The sequence below is a fragment of the Rattus norvegicus genome, chromosome 6 (genome assembly GCF_036323735.1).
Source record: "Rattus norvegicus strain BN/NHsdMcwi chromosome 6, GRCr8, whole genome shotgun sequence".
Classification (NCBI taxonomy): Eukaryota; Metazoa; Chordata; class Mammalia; order Rodentia; family Muridae; genus Rattus; species Rattus norvegicus.
Window position 1 is genome coordinate 32,219,892 of NC_086024.1, and position 15,215 is coordinate 32,235,106.

General features: G+C 41.2%; 1 protein-coding gene across 12 annotated transcripts in view; it reads left to right on the forward strand.

The window, feature by feature from the left end:
• The window catches only part of Asxl2 (ASXL transcriptional regulator 2), a 143,991-nt gene extending 129,395 nt beyond the window's left edge, over positions 1–14,596 (forward strand). For 11 of the 12 annotated variants that reach the window (XM_063262612.1, XM_063262610.1, XM_063262611.1 and 8 more), the window contains 2 exons: positions 186–891; positions 4,122–14,596. In XM_063262612.1, the coding sequence (XP_063118682.1) occupies positions 186–891; positions 4,122–6,509 (3,094 nt within the window). In that variant the 3' untranslated portion in view covers positions 6,510–14,596. The remainder of the gene's footprint in view (positions 1–185; positions 892–4,121) is intronic. The other variant, XR_010052213.1, reaches the window with a different exon arrangement.
• Positions 14,597–15,215: the final 619 nt, after the last annotated feature.

The window sequence follows — 15,215 nt, forward strand, 5'->3', positions numbered from 1 at the left end:
ATCCAGCCAGTATCTTATCAACGATTGTTATTAGAGCCAGGATTTGAATTTAATTACTTTGGCTCAAGAGTTCTACAGAAAAATACTGTGTGTCAGGGGTTTTCTAGTTATTGACATAGTCTACTTTTCTCGTGTTTTCAGTAACATGAACTATTTCTCAACTAACAGCTCCTTCTTTTTTTTAGTTCTGGCCTAAGCCTTGAAGATTCACAGAAACTGACAGCTTCCCCAAGTGATCCCAAAGCAAATAAATCCCCAGCTGAGCAACCAAAATCCATACTTCCTTCAGAGGCCTCTCCTGTCAGCACCATCCCAGTGTTTCCTCAGTCCGAATGTAAAGAAGAAGCAGTGCAAATACCATCACCATTCAAAAAAGAGAGCCAAGATGAGGCCAGGCCAATCTCTCAATCCCCAGAAACTGTTCTTGCATTGGCTAGCAATACAAATGAGCTTATCACCGTGAAACCCATCAAGAGCCCTAAGGATGAGGGTCTCTTAGAGCAGAAACCAGTTGCCTCTGCTGAACAAGAATCTGAGAAAGAAAATCATGTCACCACATCTAGTAGTAACGAAAGTGAGAACCAAGAAGCGTTAGCTATATCCGCAAGCAAACCTAAAAATGCCGGCTTTGAAAAACCCACCACCACAAAGCCTGCAGGAGCCAGTCCACTGGGCCCTGATATGCAGGTGCCTCCAGCACCTGTTAGCGACCACATCCCAGAGAGTCTCAAGAGGAAAGCTGCTCTGACCCAAGAAGAGGCCACTAGCAGTTGGGAGAAAAGACCACGGATCACTGAGAATCGCCAACACCAGCAGCCATTTCAGGCCTCCCCACAGCCCTTTCTTAATAGAGGGGACAGGGCCCAAGTTCGAAAAGTCCCACCTCTTAAGGTGAGAAAGTGCTTGTTGTACCTGCTACGTTTCGTAACTGGTGGTGTTAACATAGAGCCAGTAGTGTACATTTGATATACATATAACTGTGGTGTCATATAAATAAAATTAGTAATAATCAGGCTTTAGGACTGCTTTCCTGCATTTATTTCTTAATATTTGAGTAAGGGGTCTGAATAAACCACCCCAGCCCACTTCCTAGTCACATCTTAGAGGCTAAGTCTTGCTGTAACTCAGGCTGGCATTGAATTTTCAGTGTTTCTGTTGCTGGTCATTGAGTGCTTGAATTATTAACCAAAAACTTTTCCTTTATTGAATGTCAAATCTGAAATAAATTATAGACCTAGAACTGTATTAAATTTGAGTTTAATATAGGATGGTCTACACTGAAGACTTAAAACGCTCTGACCAGATTTATAGAATTTCTCCTTCCATAGATTTGGTCAGAAACTGTTTTTACTCTTTTATTTTACACTATCCAGCTTCTAGAACAGAACAGAAAGTTTTAGCCACTCTGTTCCTACATACCTATAGCAACAGCTCTGGAAAGATAGCAGAGGAAGACAATGAGCTGCCTGAAACATTGAGACTTTCTCTCCAAACAAAACTAATAACAAAAGAACTTTTTATACAAAATTTGAATTTTAATATTAGTTTTACAACTTGATCTGTTTTGTTTGGTTTATGTTATATTTAAAAGTAACAGCATCTAGCTGGGCTGTGGTGGTACACAGCTTTAATCTCAGAGTCAGAGGCTACTTGGTTTTTTCTTTTTTTTTTTTTTTTTTTGGTTAATAGGTTGTTTTGGTATTTTGAAACAGGGTTTCTCTGTGTAACAGCTCTGACTATCCTAGAACTTTCTTTGTAGACCAGGTTGGCCTTGAATTTACAGAGATCTGCCTGCCTCTGCCTTCCAGTGTTGGAATTACAGGCATGCAGGACTAAAAGAAAAATAGAACATTTTATTAATCCTTCATGAAGACAAAAAATAATTGAAACTTAGACATATAAAAACTTGTGGCTGCTTTGTCCTTATTTAATTTCAATATGTTAATACTGATTACTTTTAATTACTTGTATTGTCCTGGGTAGGGTGTTAGCCCTCAAGTAGTATTTTTATGAGCCTGGCCTACAAAAAGAGAGAATGTGTGTGTGCGCGTTTGCGTGTGCACACACCCTTAACATCAGCACTTGGGAGGCCAAGGCAAATGTGCTTAAGAATACCAGGCCAGGGCTGGAGAGATGGCTCATCGGTTAAGAGCACTGACTGTTCTTCCAGAGGTCCTGAGTTCAATCCCAGCAACCATATGGTGGTTCACAACCATCTGTAATGGGGTCTCATGCCCTCCTTCTGGTGTGTCTGAAAACAGCTACAATGTACTCATATAAATAAAATAAATAAATCTTAAAAAAAAAAAAAAAAAAGAATACCAGGCCAGCCAGAGCTAAAACAGAAATCTTGTCTCCAAAAAAACCACAACCAACCAAAACCAAACAAAAGGATACAAAGCGTTGGGGTTGGGGATTTAGCTCAGTGGTAGAGCGCTTGCCTAGCATGCGCAAGGCCCTGGGTTCGGTCCCTAGCTCCGGAAAAAAAAAAAAAAGAATACAAAGCGTTCTGTGGTGGGTGGAATAGTAATATAACTTACTAAGTGGTGATAAGCAAAGTTGTTAGGTACTTTTAATTTTTTTTTGTTTTTTTATTAACTTTTATGTATATGAGTACACTGTAGCTGTCTTCAGACACCAGAAAAGGGCACCAGATCTCTTTACAGATGGTTGTGAGCCACTATGTGGTTGCTGGGATTTGAAATCAAGACCTCTGGAAGAGGGGTTGGGGATTTAGCTCAGTGGTAGAGCACTTGCCTAGGAAGCGCAAGGCCCTGGGTTTGGTCCCCAGCTCCGAAAAAAAGAACCAAAAAAAAAAAGACCTCTGGAAGAGCAGTCAGTGCTCTTAACCACTGAGCCATCTCTCCAGCCCTTGTTTTGTTTTTTAAGACAGGGTTTCTTGTGTAGCTTTGGTTGTCCTGGAGCTCATTCTGTAGAGCATGTTGGCCTTGAAGTAACACATAGGTTGGACCTATGACCTTAAACTTGGATAACTGACTTATGATATTAGGCTTGGCTAAGAATATTCTCAAATAAGGTTGTTTGTCTCTAAACAAATTTCCTGTGTTTTATTTAATAATTTTATGTTTCTTTTAGTCTCTTCTCTATATTAACAAGAGGCAACAATTGCTTCTTTCTTACCCACACAGCTTCTAAATCATTATGTGCTGAGTAAATGATACTATCTAAGCTTTTAGAACTAAGTATTAAAATCACTTTTTAAGTATGTGAATTTTATGACAACTGTTTTTAAATAACCCATTGATTTCTGAGGTATAGAAAGTTGACTTTTAATAGTTCTGACTTTTGGGGTTGGGGATTTAGCTCAGTGGTTTAGGCCCTGGGTTCGGTCCCCAGCTCCGAAAAAAAGAAAAGAAAAAAAAAATAATTCTGACTTTTTGAATAATGAAAAATAGTGACTTTACAATTTATAATTGAAGAATTTAGGGAAAGATGACATGCCTTTCTTATAATTGATCACTTGATTTTTTAAAATTAAATACTCTAGAATGTTGACAGTTTTTTGCTCCTTTTAATTCCACCAAATACTGAAGGGGGTCATTATCTGTTAATTTCCTTAACTTCCAAAGTTTTATTTAAGATAGCAACTAGTGTCTTTTATGGTATAAAAATCAGTGGTTTCAGAGTAGGCATAATGACATACTTTTTTACCTTTAATAGCAGAGATGAGGGGCATGGGTCTGTGAGTTCAAGGCCAGCTTGGTCTACAGCCAAAACTACATAATTAGACCCTGTCTCAAAAAAAGAAAAAAAAAATTAATGGCTTGAAAGTTAGTAGTTTTTCACAATTTTTTTCCTTAGTATAAAACATGTTTTTCTAGCCATTCTGATTCATAATCTGGGGGCTGGAACCCAAAACCACATACATTTTTAAAAGGTTATATAATCAAGTACAGAATTCGCCAGGGGTAAAAATGACTGGCAGACAATATGTGCATGGGCCTTTATGCTGGTGGACAGAGCAGGTTGAACCCTAGACACAATATGTGTTCTTAGCTGTAGAGCAGCCATGTGTGTCATGGGTGGTGCTTTGCATTGTCTGCTCTAGTCTTGCAGCTTAACATTGATCTCTGCCTTCCCCCATCCCTTGCTCTTTTTAGATCCCTGTCTCCAGAATCTCCCCGATGCTGTTTTCTACATCGCAGGTCTCTCCCAGGGCTCGTTTTCCAGTCTCCATCACTAGTCCTTACAGAACAGGAGCCAGAACTCTGGCAGACATCAAAGCAAAAGCCCAGTTGGTCAAAGCACAAAAGGCAGCAGCCGCAGCAGCAGCTGCAGCAGCTGCAGCCGCCTCAGTTGGAGGGACCATTCCAGGACCTGGCCCCGGGGGTGGACGAAGTCCAAGAGAGGGTGGTGAAAGGAAAACCGCCGGAGGAGGGAGTGCAGGCTCAGACCCAGTCAGTACAAATGGAAAAGGTCCTGCACTGGAACTGGCCGGAACTGGAAGCAGGGGAGGTACGAGAGAACTTTTACCCTGTGATCCCCAACCTGAGACCAATACACCAGGCCAAGCACAGCCTCCTGGTGTCTCTGGAGCACAACTACAGCAAACCTCCTCAGTGCCTGCAGGACTTGCCGCCAGTGGAACATGCACAAGTGTCCCATTACCAGCCCACATAGAAATGTCAAACAGGGAAAAACCAAACCCCCACAGGGCAACAGCCACAGCAGCCTCTCCTTGCCACTCGCAAGAACCCAGGAGTTGCAGACTTGAGAGAGCTCTGTCTCCAACAGGACCTCCACTGATCTCAGGAGCCTCACCTGTTTGTTTTGTAGCTGATGGCACAGTTGAGCCCAAAGCAGGTTCTAATAAGAATGCACCAAAGCCTTCAGCCTTAACAAAGACAACTGCTTCTGCTCCACTAGATATGACTTCCTCTCCTGTAACGTCTTTATTGACAACAGCCAGTTTAGAAAAACTCCCTGCACCCCAGATCAGTGGAGCTGCAACATCTACTGGCTCAGCGCCATCCTCAAGCACTTTGCCGGTGGCTTCTAGCCTTAAAACCCCAGGAACATCTGCAAATATGAATGGACCCGTTTCACGACCAAGCTCTAGTATCCCTGCTAACAACCCTTTAGTTACTCAGCTGCTCCAGGGCAAAGATGTTCCCTTGGAGCAAATTCTGCCTAAACCTCTCACCAAAATTGAAATGAAAACAGTTCCACTGCATACAAAGGAGGAAAGGGGGGGGATAGGGGTGTTCCCTGGCACCAGTGTGGTGGAAGGTAGCAGAGAGGACGTTAGTGGCAGGCAGGCCCATCTGGCCATCCAGCAGCTGGGGAAACCCTTGCAAAGCAAGCAGCTTTCCCAGGCTCCAAGGCCAGTTTGCCCTGCTAAGGACCGGAAGGACCCCTGCATTGACACTCACCAGTACCAAGAAGGCCTAAGTAAAACAACGCAAGGTCAGCTCTTTCAGACTCTTATCCAGAGGGCTCAAAGACAGAGTGTTCTTTCATTTGTGCCACCCACTCAGTTCAACTTTGCTCACTCAGGTTTCCACTTGGAAGACATCTCCACAAGCCAGAAGTTCATGCTGGGTTTTGCCGGCAGAAGGACATCCAAGCCTGCAATGGCAGGTCACTATTTACTTAATATTTCCACTTATGGCCGGGGAACAGATAGTGTTAAGAGGACCCATTCTGTAAATCCTGAGGAACGGTTTTGTCTAAGCAGCCCCACCGAGGCCTTGAGAGTGGGACATGCAGATTGTAAAAACACCACTGGAGAAAGCAGTAGCAGCAAAGAAGAGGAGAGTGATGAGGATAGTGTGGGTGATGAGCAGGAGTCGGTATCAGTGAAGGAGGAGCCCTGGGCTCCCCACAGTGGGGAAGCTCCATCCACCAATGATTGTTTAGCTAGCAAGAGTGGGAAGACTGAGGTACCAGTGAATGAGCAGACTACTTTAGGCAAGGAGAATTACATATTATCTAGAGGCCAAACATTTGATGAAAAGACCCTAGCCAGAGATTTTATACAGGCAACACATAAACAAATGGCTCACGCTGTGAGAGGTAAGACAGTATGTAGCAGCCCTGAGCTTTTTAATTCTACTGCTCTTTCTCTCCCTGCAGACAGTCCCACACATCAGCCTCTACTCCTTCCACCACTGCAAACCCCCAAATTGTATGGAAGCCCCACACAGATAGGACCCAGCTATAGAGGCATGATCAATGTTTCCACCTCATCAGACATGGACCATAACTCTGCTATACCAGGCAGCCAGGTATCTAGCAATGTAGGGGATGTCATGTCGTTTTCAGTGACTGTCACTACCATCCCTGCTAGCCAAGCAATGAATCCCAGCAGCCATGGCCAGACAATTCCTGTTCAAACTTTTCCTGATGAGAATAGTATCGAGGATACACCTTCAAAATGCTACTGCCGATTGAAAGCCATGATCATGTGTAAAGGATGTGGGGCTTTCTGCCATGATGATTGCATTGGCCCCTCCAAACTGTGTGTCTCCTGCCTCGTTGTTCGGTAATAAGATGACAGCGTATGTAAGGAGGGAAGGGTAGGCTTAAAAAGACGTGTTCTTGCACCCTTTTTAAATCACAGAAATAAAGTTTCAGTTGTCTCAAGAGACATTAATCAGGAATGCAGAATGCAGGTCTTGACATTTACAGGAAGAGCACCTTGTATAGTAGGTCTGAGTCAAATAGGACTGAATTGGTGACAAAGTTTGCACTTACAAAATCATGTAAATATGTCACATTTTGTTTTAACATTTTTTTTCAAAGTATTTAGGTAATGATGTGTTAACTTTACATTCAGATTTATTTTCCATTTCTTTTGACTCTGTTCATGGTATGCATGGTAAAAGGAAGCTGTCTGCCTCTGACCTTTCCTAGGGCTCCAAGGAAAGCTAGGAAGTGCCCATCATACTGATTGTCTTCACAAACTGGTGCAGTCAGGTTCTAAACAAATAAGATGACCTTTGTGGGGTTTAGATTCAGGGTTTGCTCATCCCTTTACTTTAGATGGAACCATTTTCAGTGGGATTTTCAAAAGGTATTAACATCCCAGACAGTGTTTTTGACCCTAACAGTCCTGGCTTAGCTCTTGGCTTCCATGAATCAGTACTGTAGTTAAGCAGAGATCTGCTGTTAAGGTTCTGCTTCTAAGGGACTCACTATGTTAGACTAGTGTGTGCACAGCAGTAGCAGCAGCAGTAATGCATCCCAGCATTGCATCCTTCACAGGCTCCCAGAGACATGCTAGATGTGCGTGTGTGTGTGTGTGTGTGTGTGTGTGTGTGTGTGTGTGTGTGTGTGTGTGTACACTAAATGTTGGAAAAGGAGAATGAAATTGAAGAAACGGAGACTTCAAGGAATTTGGAAGACTGGTTTTGACACTGGACAGAAAATAGTCTTTTCATAGTCTCTCAAACCATTTTAGGTAGAAAAGTCTTTGGTACTTCTTTGGCATCCAGAGCATCAGAGATGGACGCGGCAACCTTATGCCATCCTATCATAATACATTTTTGCACCCACACACAATACAAGAAGCAGTTTGCTGTTTTAGAAAGTGAATCAACTATCCTAGAATTTCAGCTGTCTGGACAGCCAGGATGTCTACCCAGAACGGGCATTGTGAGTGACTAATGGAATGTGAGGTTTTACTGTCTTCTGATTTTTGTTTTTAAAATCCTCCCAGCACTCTGGAGGCAGAGGCAAACCAGTCTCTAAGTTCAGGGCAGAGAAGCCCTGTCTCAAAAAACAAAAACGAAAAAACCCTAAATAAATAAAAGAAGTACACAAGGGGCTGAAGAGATGGCTAAGTGGTTAAGGGCACTGACTGTTCTACAGAGGTCCTGAGTTCAGTTCTCAGCAACCACATGGTGGCTCACAACCATGTATAATGTGATCCGATGCCCTCTTCTGGTGTCTCTGAAGACAGTGGCAGTGTACTCACATATAGAAAATAAATATTTTTAAAAAGGAAAAAAAAAAAACCCTCCAGTTGGTAGCCATGGTGACACATGCCACACACCTTTACTCTCAGCACTTGGGAAGAAGAGGCAGGTGAGCCTCACTGGGTTAGGGCCCGTATGGTTTGCATAGCAAGTGCCAGGGTACAGAGTGAAGCAAAATAGTCACAAATTCCTAAGGAGATACTGTTTGAGTTATAGTTAAAGATGGTTTAAAGAAAATAGTCTGTATTGTTCGATTTCAAGTCTCCCAGTTTAAAGTTTGTGATGTAATATTGCAACCCTGTATAGGTGTGTTACAGAAGCTGTTTATAAAACTCAGAACAGTTTAAACTTGTTAATTATATCACATTCCAGATTGGGGAAAGGAGACAGCAATGTATTTTCCTGCCGTGTGATTGATGCTCACCCCGGCCACCCTATGTTTTTGCATCAAATACTGGGAGTGCTTCCTCGGTCCCTGCCCCAAACTCTATGAAACTCACCGTCATTTTTCTTCCCTCCTGTTGTGGACCTAAGCAATTACAGGTTTAAATTCTGTATACAGCACTAGTCAAGACAATGTGATATCCTTCCATCTTCCCCTTTTATTTCAGGAAATGCATAGCTTAGTGAAAAGAAAGCCTGCAAATATTCAGGGTTAAGAAGTGTGTATGTTCTGAAGTGAAGGGCTAGTAAAATAATAAAAGCCAGGATCTGCTCCCAAACCTTCAGGACAATGGGTAGTCCCTATGGGACCTTAAAAGACCCATATCTGAGTAGTCTCCCTTGTCTAGCCTGCTGGAAGAGGGTGAATGTATTCAGAATGGACCTCATGCTGTCAGTGACTAGTTTGTATTGGTGAGAAATTTCCTACTTCCTACCTTGCTTACTTTTGTTCCATAGTTCCCTTAATCTGAGAATAGATGGACAAGAGGAGGGCATTAGGGATTGTTACTCTTCTTGGTCCAAACTCAGGCCATATATGCCCTAAGTATTGTTCTTCACTAGTTTCCACTTAGTAATACCCAACTAATTTGTGTTCAAAGGTATTCCAAAAGCAGGACTCACCCACTGTTTTTTTTTTTAGATTGAAAATACACTAAATAGTCCATTTAGTCTATTTTAAAACTTGGTTTCAGATGGAAGGTGTCCATTCTTCTTATGAATGGACACCAACCATTCTTCTTATGAATGGACACCAACCATTCTTCTTATGAATGGACACCAACTAGTCTTCTTATGAATGGACACCAACTAGTCTTCTTATGAATGGACACCAACTAGTCTGGCCCTGAGTTTGCCACTCCTGTGACTATTAACACAAACTTCGTCATAGCCTTTCAGTGACTTTAAGTCAACTCTAAACTGGTTCAGTGAGCGCTAAGCTTATTCTTTGGGCTTTGAGTGGCTATTTCCAGTGAGGTGTTAGGGCTATGTGCCCTATCCAGCCTTCAAAACAGTCTCCATGAATCTCCTCTGGGAGAGTATTGTTTGCAGTGTGTCATCTCAGCGTGGTTTTTGAGTGTTCTGAGTTGCTTAAGTAGAACACTCCCTGAATCAAAGTTTTTTTTTAAATAATCAGCATTCTATAGCCCACTAATATGGGGGGAGGGTACAAATAACCTGGAGTTGTTTGGCCTTTGTTCCTTGATTCCTGTACTCAAGACACTGAAGCTGTCTCCCGTGTCCTGTGTGAAGAATAAGATCTGGCAAATGAGGGAGCTTTCTTGAGACAGGAAGGCTGCATTTCTGTGGGTAGAGAGATGTGGGTGTTTGAGAGCCTATCTCAGATGTACATTAATAGGAAAGAAAGGTGCGCTCTCTGATGTAACAGTCCCGTCACTTACCGTTCTGATTGCTCTGTACTGCTTTCCTCCACTTCAGGAAGCCTTAACGAGCTCTTGGCTAAATGGTTTGTTAGAATGGTCAGGCTTTCCTCTTGTCTTTGTCCTGCTATTTGTTTCAGAGCTGACTGTCAACGAGCAGTGTCAGAATTGTTCCCTCCCAGACTTAACATGCAGAAGAGAGTGTCTCGTTGCTTTGTAACCGTGTGTGCTAAGTGCTGAACTTGGCCATGGGTGGTTGCAGCTCAGTTTATAGAACAGTCCAAAGAGACTTGTGCAAAACATGATGACAGGCAGGGACCTTCTCCTGTGGGTTTCAGTACCTACATACCTATTGAACAAAGCAGTAGGTGGACACTTCCTAAAGTTGAAGCAGTGGCTTCATAGAGTCTTGGTTACTTTATTTTTTTTAATGCTTTACATTTGATACAACTATTGAAGATCAATTTAAAAATAACTTTCCAGTAATATATTTTAAGTAATATATATTTTAATATCTATGTAAAGAGTGACAGTGGAGGACTGAATTTCTCATGTATAATTTCTATGTCTTGGTAGGGTCTCATTGTTGGGGCACAAATTATTTCAAAGGAGTTGCTCTAAAAACACTCAGATTACTTCCCAAAAAAAAAAAAAGAAAGAAAAAAAGAAAAATGCAATAATGGGAATGATTTGGGGCTTTTAATTTTTATTTTAAAAGAAAATTGACTTATTTGCCACAAGCTATTTTTCCCTCTCTGGTGATAAGGTTTGTACAGACTGGTTTGGTAAATGCTAAATTTTTGTGTCTTTTGCCTTTTTAAAGGAATTGTTAACATTGGAATTGAGGGTATGTACAGAGAAGTTGGTGTCAATGCCATTTAATAAGTCATATTTTTTCACAAATAAGGAAAAATCATTTTAATAAGAATTTTAAGTATTTGCAATAAATATATGTATATAGATTGTATGTATTCATATATTATTTTTCATTTTATTATTAAGTAAAAGATAATTAAAAGTGAAATTAAAAATCTTGTAGTTTTTGATGAATCTTGAGGTCTGACATCTGAATGTAACACGGGGAAGGGCCTTCAAATAGTTGCCATGTATAGTCACCACAGACTGAAAGAGTAAATCAAGGGACTTGGCCGTAAGTCAGGACAATGGATTACAGAGCTTCAGTAGAAATATGAAAATGTCCTAGCTCATCTACCTTTGGTGTTTTCATCTTCCACCATACTGGAAAAGTGAGGAAAGCAGAGTAGGCCCTTGTATTGTGTCTCTGGCTCTTAGCATCCAGGAAGGTAAGGAGACAGGGTAAACGGGCTTTTACAGTTTTACTGCTTTGTTTCATGTTGGTACCGTCACATACCAGGCCCTTGGGATACTGAAGAACTAGCCTCTTAAACGTGGAGAAGACTTGTTTTCTCTCTCCCAGTCATTATCCAAGGTGAGTTTCATAGCCAAATTCATGTTGTGCTTGACTGACCTGGGCAGGTCAAAACCTAGATCTGTGTTAAGAACACCTATGCCTTGTGGTTGTTTCCAAATAATTAGGAAGATGGCTTGTGTCAAGAGCATTTAGGGAAATGAGCAGTGGCCAAACTATCTGAAGTCAAATGTCTTTGTTCCCACACCTGGATTACTGTTGAGTCAAAGAGAACCCACTTCTGGTTGTCAAATAAATGGTTTGGGGATGTAATGTGTAGAACAGAATATCTACATAGATGGTCTGAGAAATAAAGGTAGATCTCCTGGTCTGTAAAATTTGTAATGCAGTTCAGTGATAATAAACGTCCACCTGTTCTTCCTCTTGAGTGCTGGGTTAAAGGCATGTGCCACCAAGCTAGGCTACCTAGCTTTTTAAAAAGTAACTTGAAGTTTCCAACATCTGAGTTAGGTAAAAACCTTGAAGTTAGTGTAGCCATCCAAGAGATAGTATTACAGATCTCAGCTGAAAGTACAATTTCTAAAACAGATTTTTGGGACCATGGAAAAACTCAGTCACTAAAAGCACTTGCTGTCCAAGCCTGAAGACCTGCCTGCAGGACCCTAACGCCCATAGAAGGTGGGTGGTATTTGCCTGTAATACTACCTCTGGGGAGATAGAGAAAAGCTGATCTTGGAGGTTTCCTAATCAGTTAAACTCCAGGTCCAGTAAGAAGCCTATCTCAAAAAACAAGGTGGAGCATCGACTGAGAGCATTCCCACATGGACCTTTGTCCTTACGTGTGCCCACGCAGGCAGGTGCACTTGAGTTACATAGTGTGCACATACAACGGAGATGTGTTAACTCTCAGGGAACATCTGCATTGCAATTCCTAATCATAGGAAGGTGAAATTATGACCATTAAAATAACTCCCATTTACTTAATAGTTCATACTTAACCATTTAGCACAGCCACTTTGTAAGGAAAATCCAAATTCTTGCTATGCCAGAATCCTATGTTCATTGCTTTTTACACAACTTTATTTCAACTGATTTTTCAGTCAGATTGAACATCTCGAGACTTTTATATATAAATCCTGTTACTTAAGTATTTATTGGTATTTATTAAGTATTTACTTACTTAACTATGTGCTCAGCCCTGACAAGATGCTGGTTATACAAAGATAAAAAATTTCACTTAAACAGTTCTTCCTAAAATTGGAACCATGCAGCACTGACTTTAGTTTTTAGGGTTCAATTAATCAATGTTGTGTTTCCCAAAGTAAGTATGAGTTGTTAAATAAAAGCAAAAGCTTTGAGCACTGGACAAAGCAATATATATTTAAAAAAAAAAAAAAAAGTGCCTCTAGGGCTGGAGAGAAGGCTCAGCGGTTAAGAGCACTGACTGCTCTTCCAGAGGTCCTGAGTTCAATTCCCAGCAACCACATGGTGGCTCACAACCATCTGTAATGGGATGTGATGCCCTCTTCTGTGTGTCTGGAAACAGCTACAGGGTGCCCATATACATAAAGTAAATAATTATTTTAAAAAATAGTTTGCCCCTAGATGATAGCTGCTAATGTAGACTTGAAGTGCCATGTTAATAAAATATACTTTAGGGAGTTTGATGGAATAGAGGGAGGCAGGCTAAATAAGCAATGGGGGTAAAGGCAGCTTTCAGTTTTGTTTTGTTTGTTTTTTTTTTGTTTTTTTTTGTTTTTGGTTCTTTTTTTCGGAGCTGGGGACCGAACCCAGGGCCTTGCGCTTCCTAGGTAAGCGCTCTACCACCAGCTTTCAGTTTTAAACAGTGATGCCCTGGGGTCACAGTTAAAATGCACTTCATTCCTTTTCCTTAGGCCCAAGTCCTTACTTACTTCTGAGTAGTAAGAAGTCGTGGTCAGTACTTGGCTCTTGAATTCTCCTTGCCTCTTGTCTTTAAACAGATGTTTGGGTTCACAGCTTTCTATATGCCAAAAGATGTGCATCTGCACTTCAAAGAACTGCTCGGTGTATTTAAAACCAAGGGATAGTTTTTTCAGCTCTTCCTGGGACACCTTGTGCCCTTGTGACCGTACACAGAAGATAGACCACAGATTACTATAGACTTTAGACCACGGACTGAGAAATGAGTGAGAAAACCTGAGAAAGCCAGATGACTGGTTGTGGAGGCCACCTGTGACTAAATAGTGGGGTCTTGTGAGCCTCGATCGAATTTTTCTTGCTCTTGACATTCAAAGAAAATGAGGGGCTGAGATAAAATGTTTGGTTTTCATCTTAACTGCAAAACTTAAAGGAACTAATGGGGAGAAAAACAATAAATCTGAGATGTAGTTTTTAAATGGACTTAAACTTTGAGTTGAGTGCCTTACTCTTCTTTTTAAAAGTACTTTTAAAAAATTGCAGGTTAATTTAACATGAGTCACTGAGTGTAACGTGCAGCTTGGTTTGAAACATGGGCTAAAAGAATAGTTTTCTGTAAATTGTGGCAGCTTTTGCTACAGATCAGGCTTGGGGCTGTGTACCTGAATCTGAACTCAGCTGGCCTCGTGAACACTGTATTATGCCAACCTGAGCCAAAACTCAACTTCATTAAATTTAATCAAAATTTGTCTTTATTAAGTGAGCCTCATTAGGAACTGAATTCATTCTCGCAAAAGCATTGAAGATAGGCTAAAATCTATTTTCCACGTCGCCACTGTCCTTCATACAGAGCGTGCGGAATATAAAGTTACTTTTAAAACCAAACTCTTAGAAATGAAACTGGAGGATCATCTTCAAGTTAACAGCTCTTTTCTGCTTCAGTGGTGACCTGCTGAACCCTGTATGTCATTTTAATATCCAAGTCCAGATCTCCCAGAGTCTCATTTGGCCGCCAGTGGTCAATGGAAAGAAGAACGTGGTCAAATGACTGAAATTTCCAGCAATTGGCAAGGGAAGGCTGGAAGATGAGTTCCAAGATCCTCTTAACCTATAGCAAATTCAAGGCCATGCCCCGCTACCTGAGACCCTGCTTCAATCTAGAGGGAATGCTAATTTAATCAGACTTGCTCTCGGGAAAATCCATGAAAGGCCTAGTATATGACAAATGAATCTGGAACTTAAAAGCCTCTGTAGCCATAGTGCTTTGATATGTTTGCACAGCTCCTACTGGAGCGAGTTCCGCAGCACACTTCCCACCAGCACCACGAGAATCAGAATGGAAGAGAAGAGTTTAGCATTAGTCTCATGGACTGGAGTCTGCACATAGACTCTAGAACAGTCTGCCTTTCAACCACACTCTCTCTGTTCCTCTCACTTTCTACTCTTCCCTTTATTGGTACTATAGAAGCTGTTTTCTTACAAGTTGAATGTATGATAATGGTTCTGTCTGAGTGACTCATGTTGAATAAAGGCATACAATTTTACTCTAGTAGTTGTGCCTTTTCTTTTCTAAAGACTTCCTATGGCTTACCTGCTCCTTTCCCTGGTTCATCACTAAACTGTAATGTTTCTTTTCAAGACATTCGAAAGGATTTTAGGAACTTAATTTGAGCCCAAGTCTGTCTTTCAAAAACAACATTTAAAAAGTTTAGATTGGCTTATTTCACCCTCACAGTTAGAAGTTTGGGGGTTTTGTCTCAAGATTTATACAGTGTTTTTCTACAATGACTTGTAGCAGTGTTTGGAAGCTTTAGCATAGTGTCGGAAGAGCCATCATAAATACTTGGGTCCAACCTTGACCCTGAATCCTCAGATATCCAATGATAAAAAAATCCCTGAAAAGATTGTGTAGGCTCCTAGCCCTGGTACAAAGCACTGTCTACCAGAAAGTTCACCTCAGGTTTGAGATAGGAGCCCATGTGTACTTTTGCCTAACAGGAGAGTGGTTCTACAGATATTACTATTGTAGAGATATTTAAATTGAGATATGTCTAACCTGCCAATACCCTTAGCTTAAAGATAACCAGGAGAGTTGGTCTTGAGTGAGTTTGGAGTGAAGCAAGAAGGATGATAGCTATTTTTCACACACCTTTAATCTCAGCA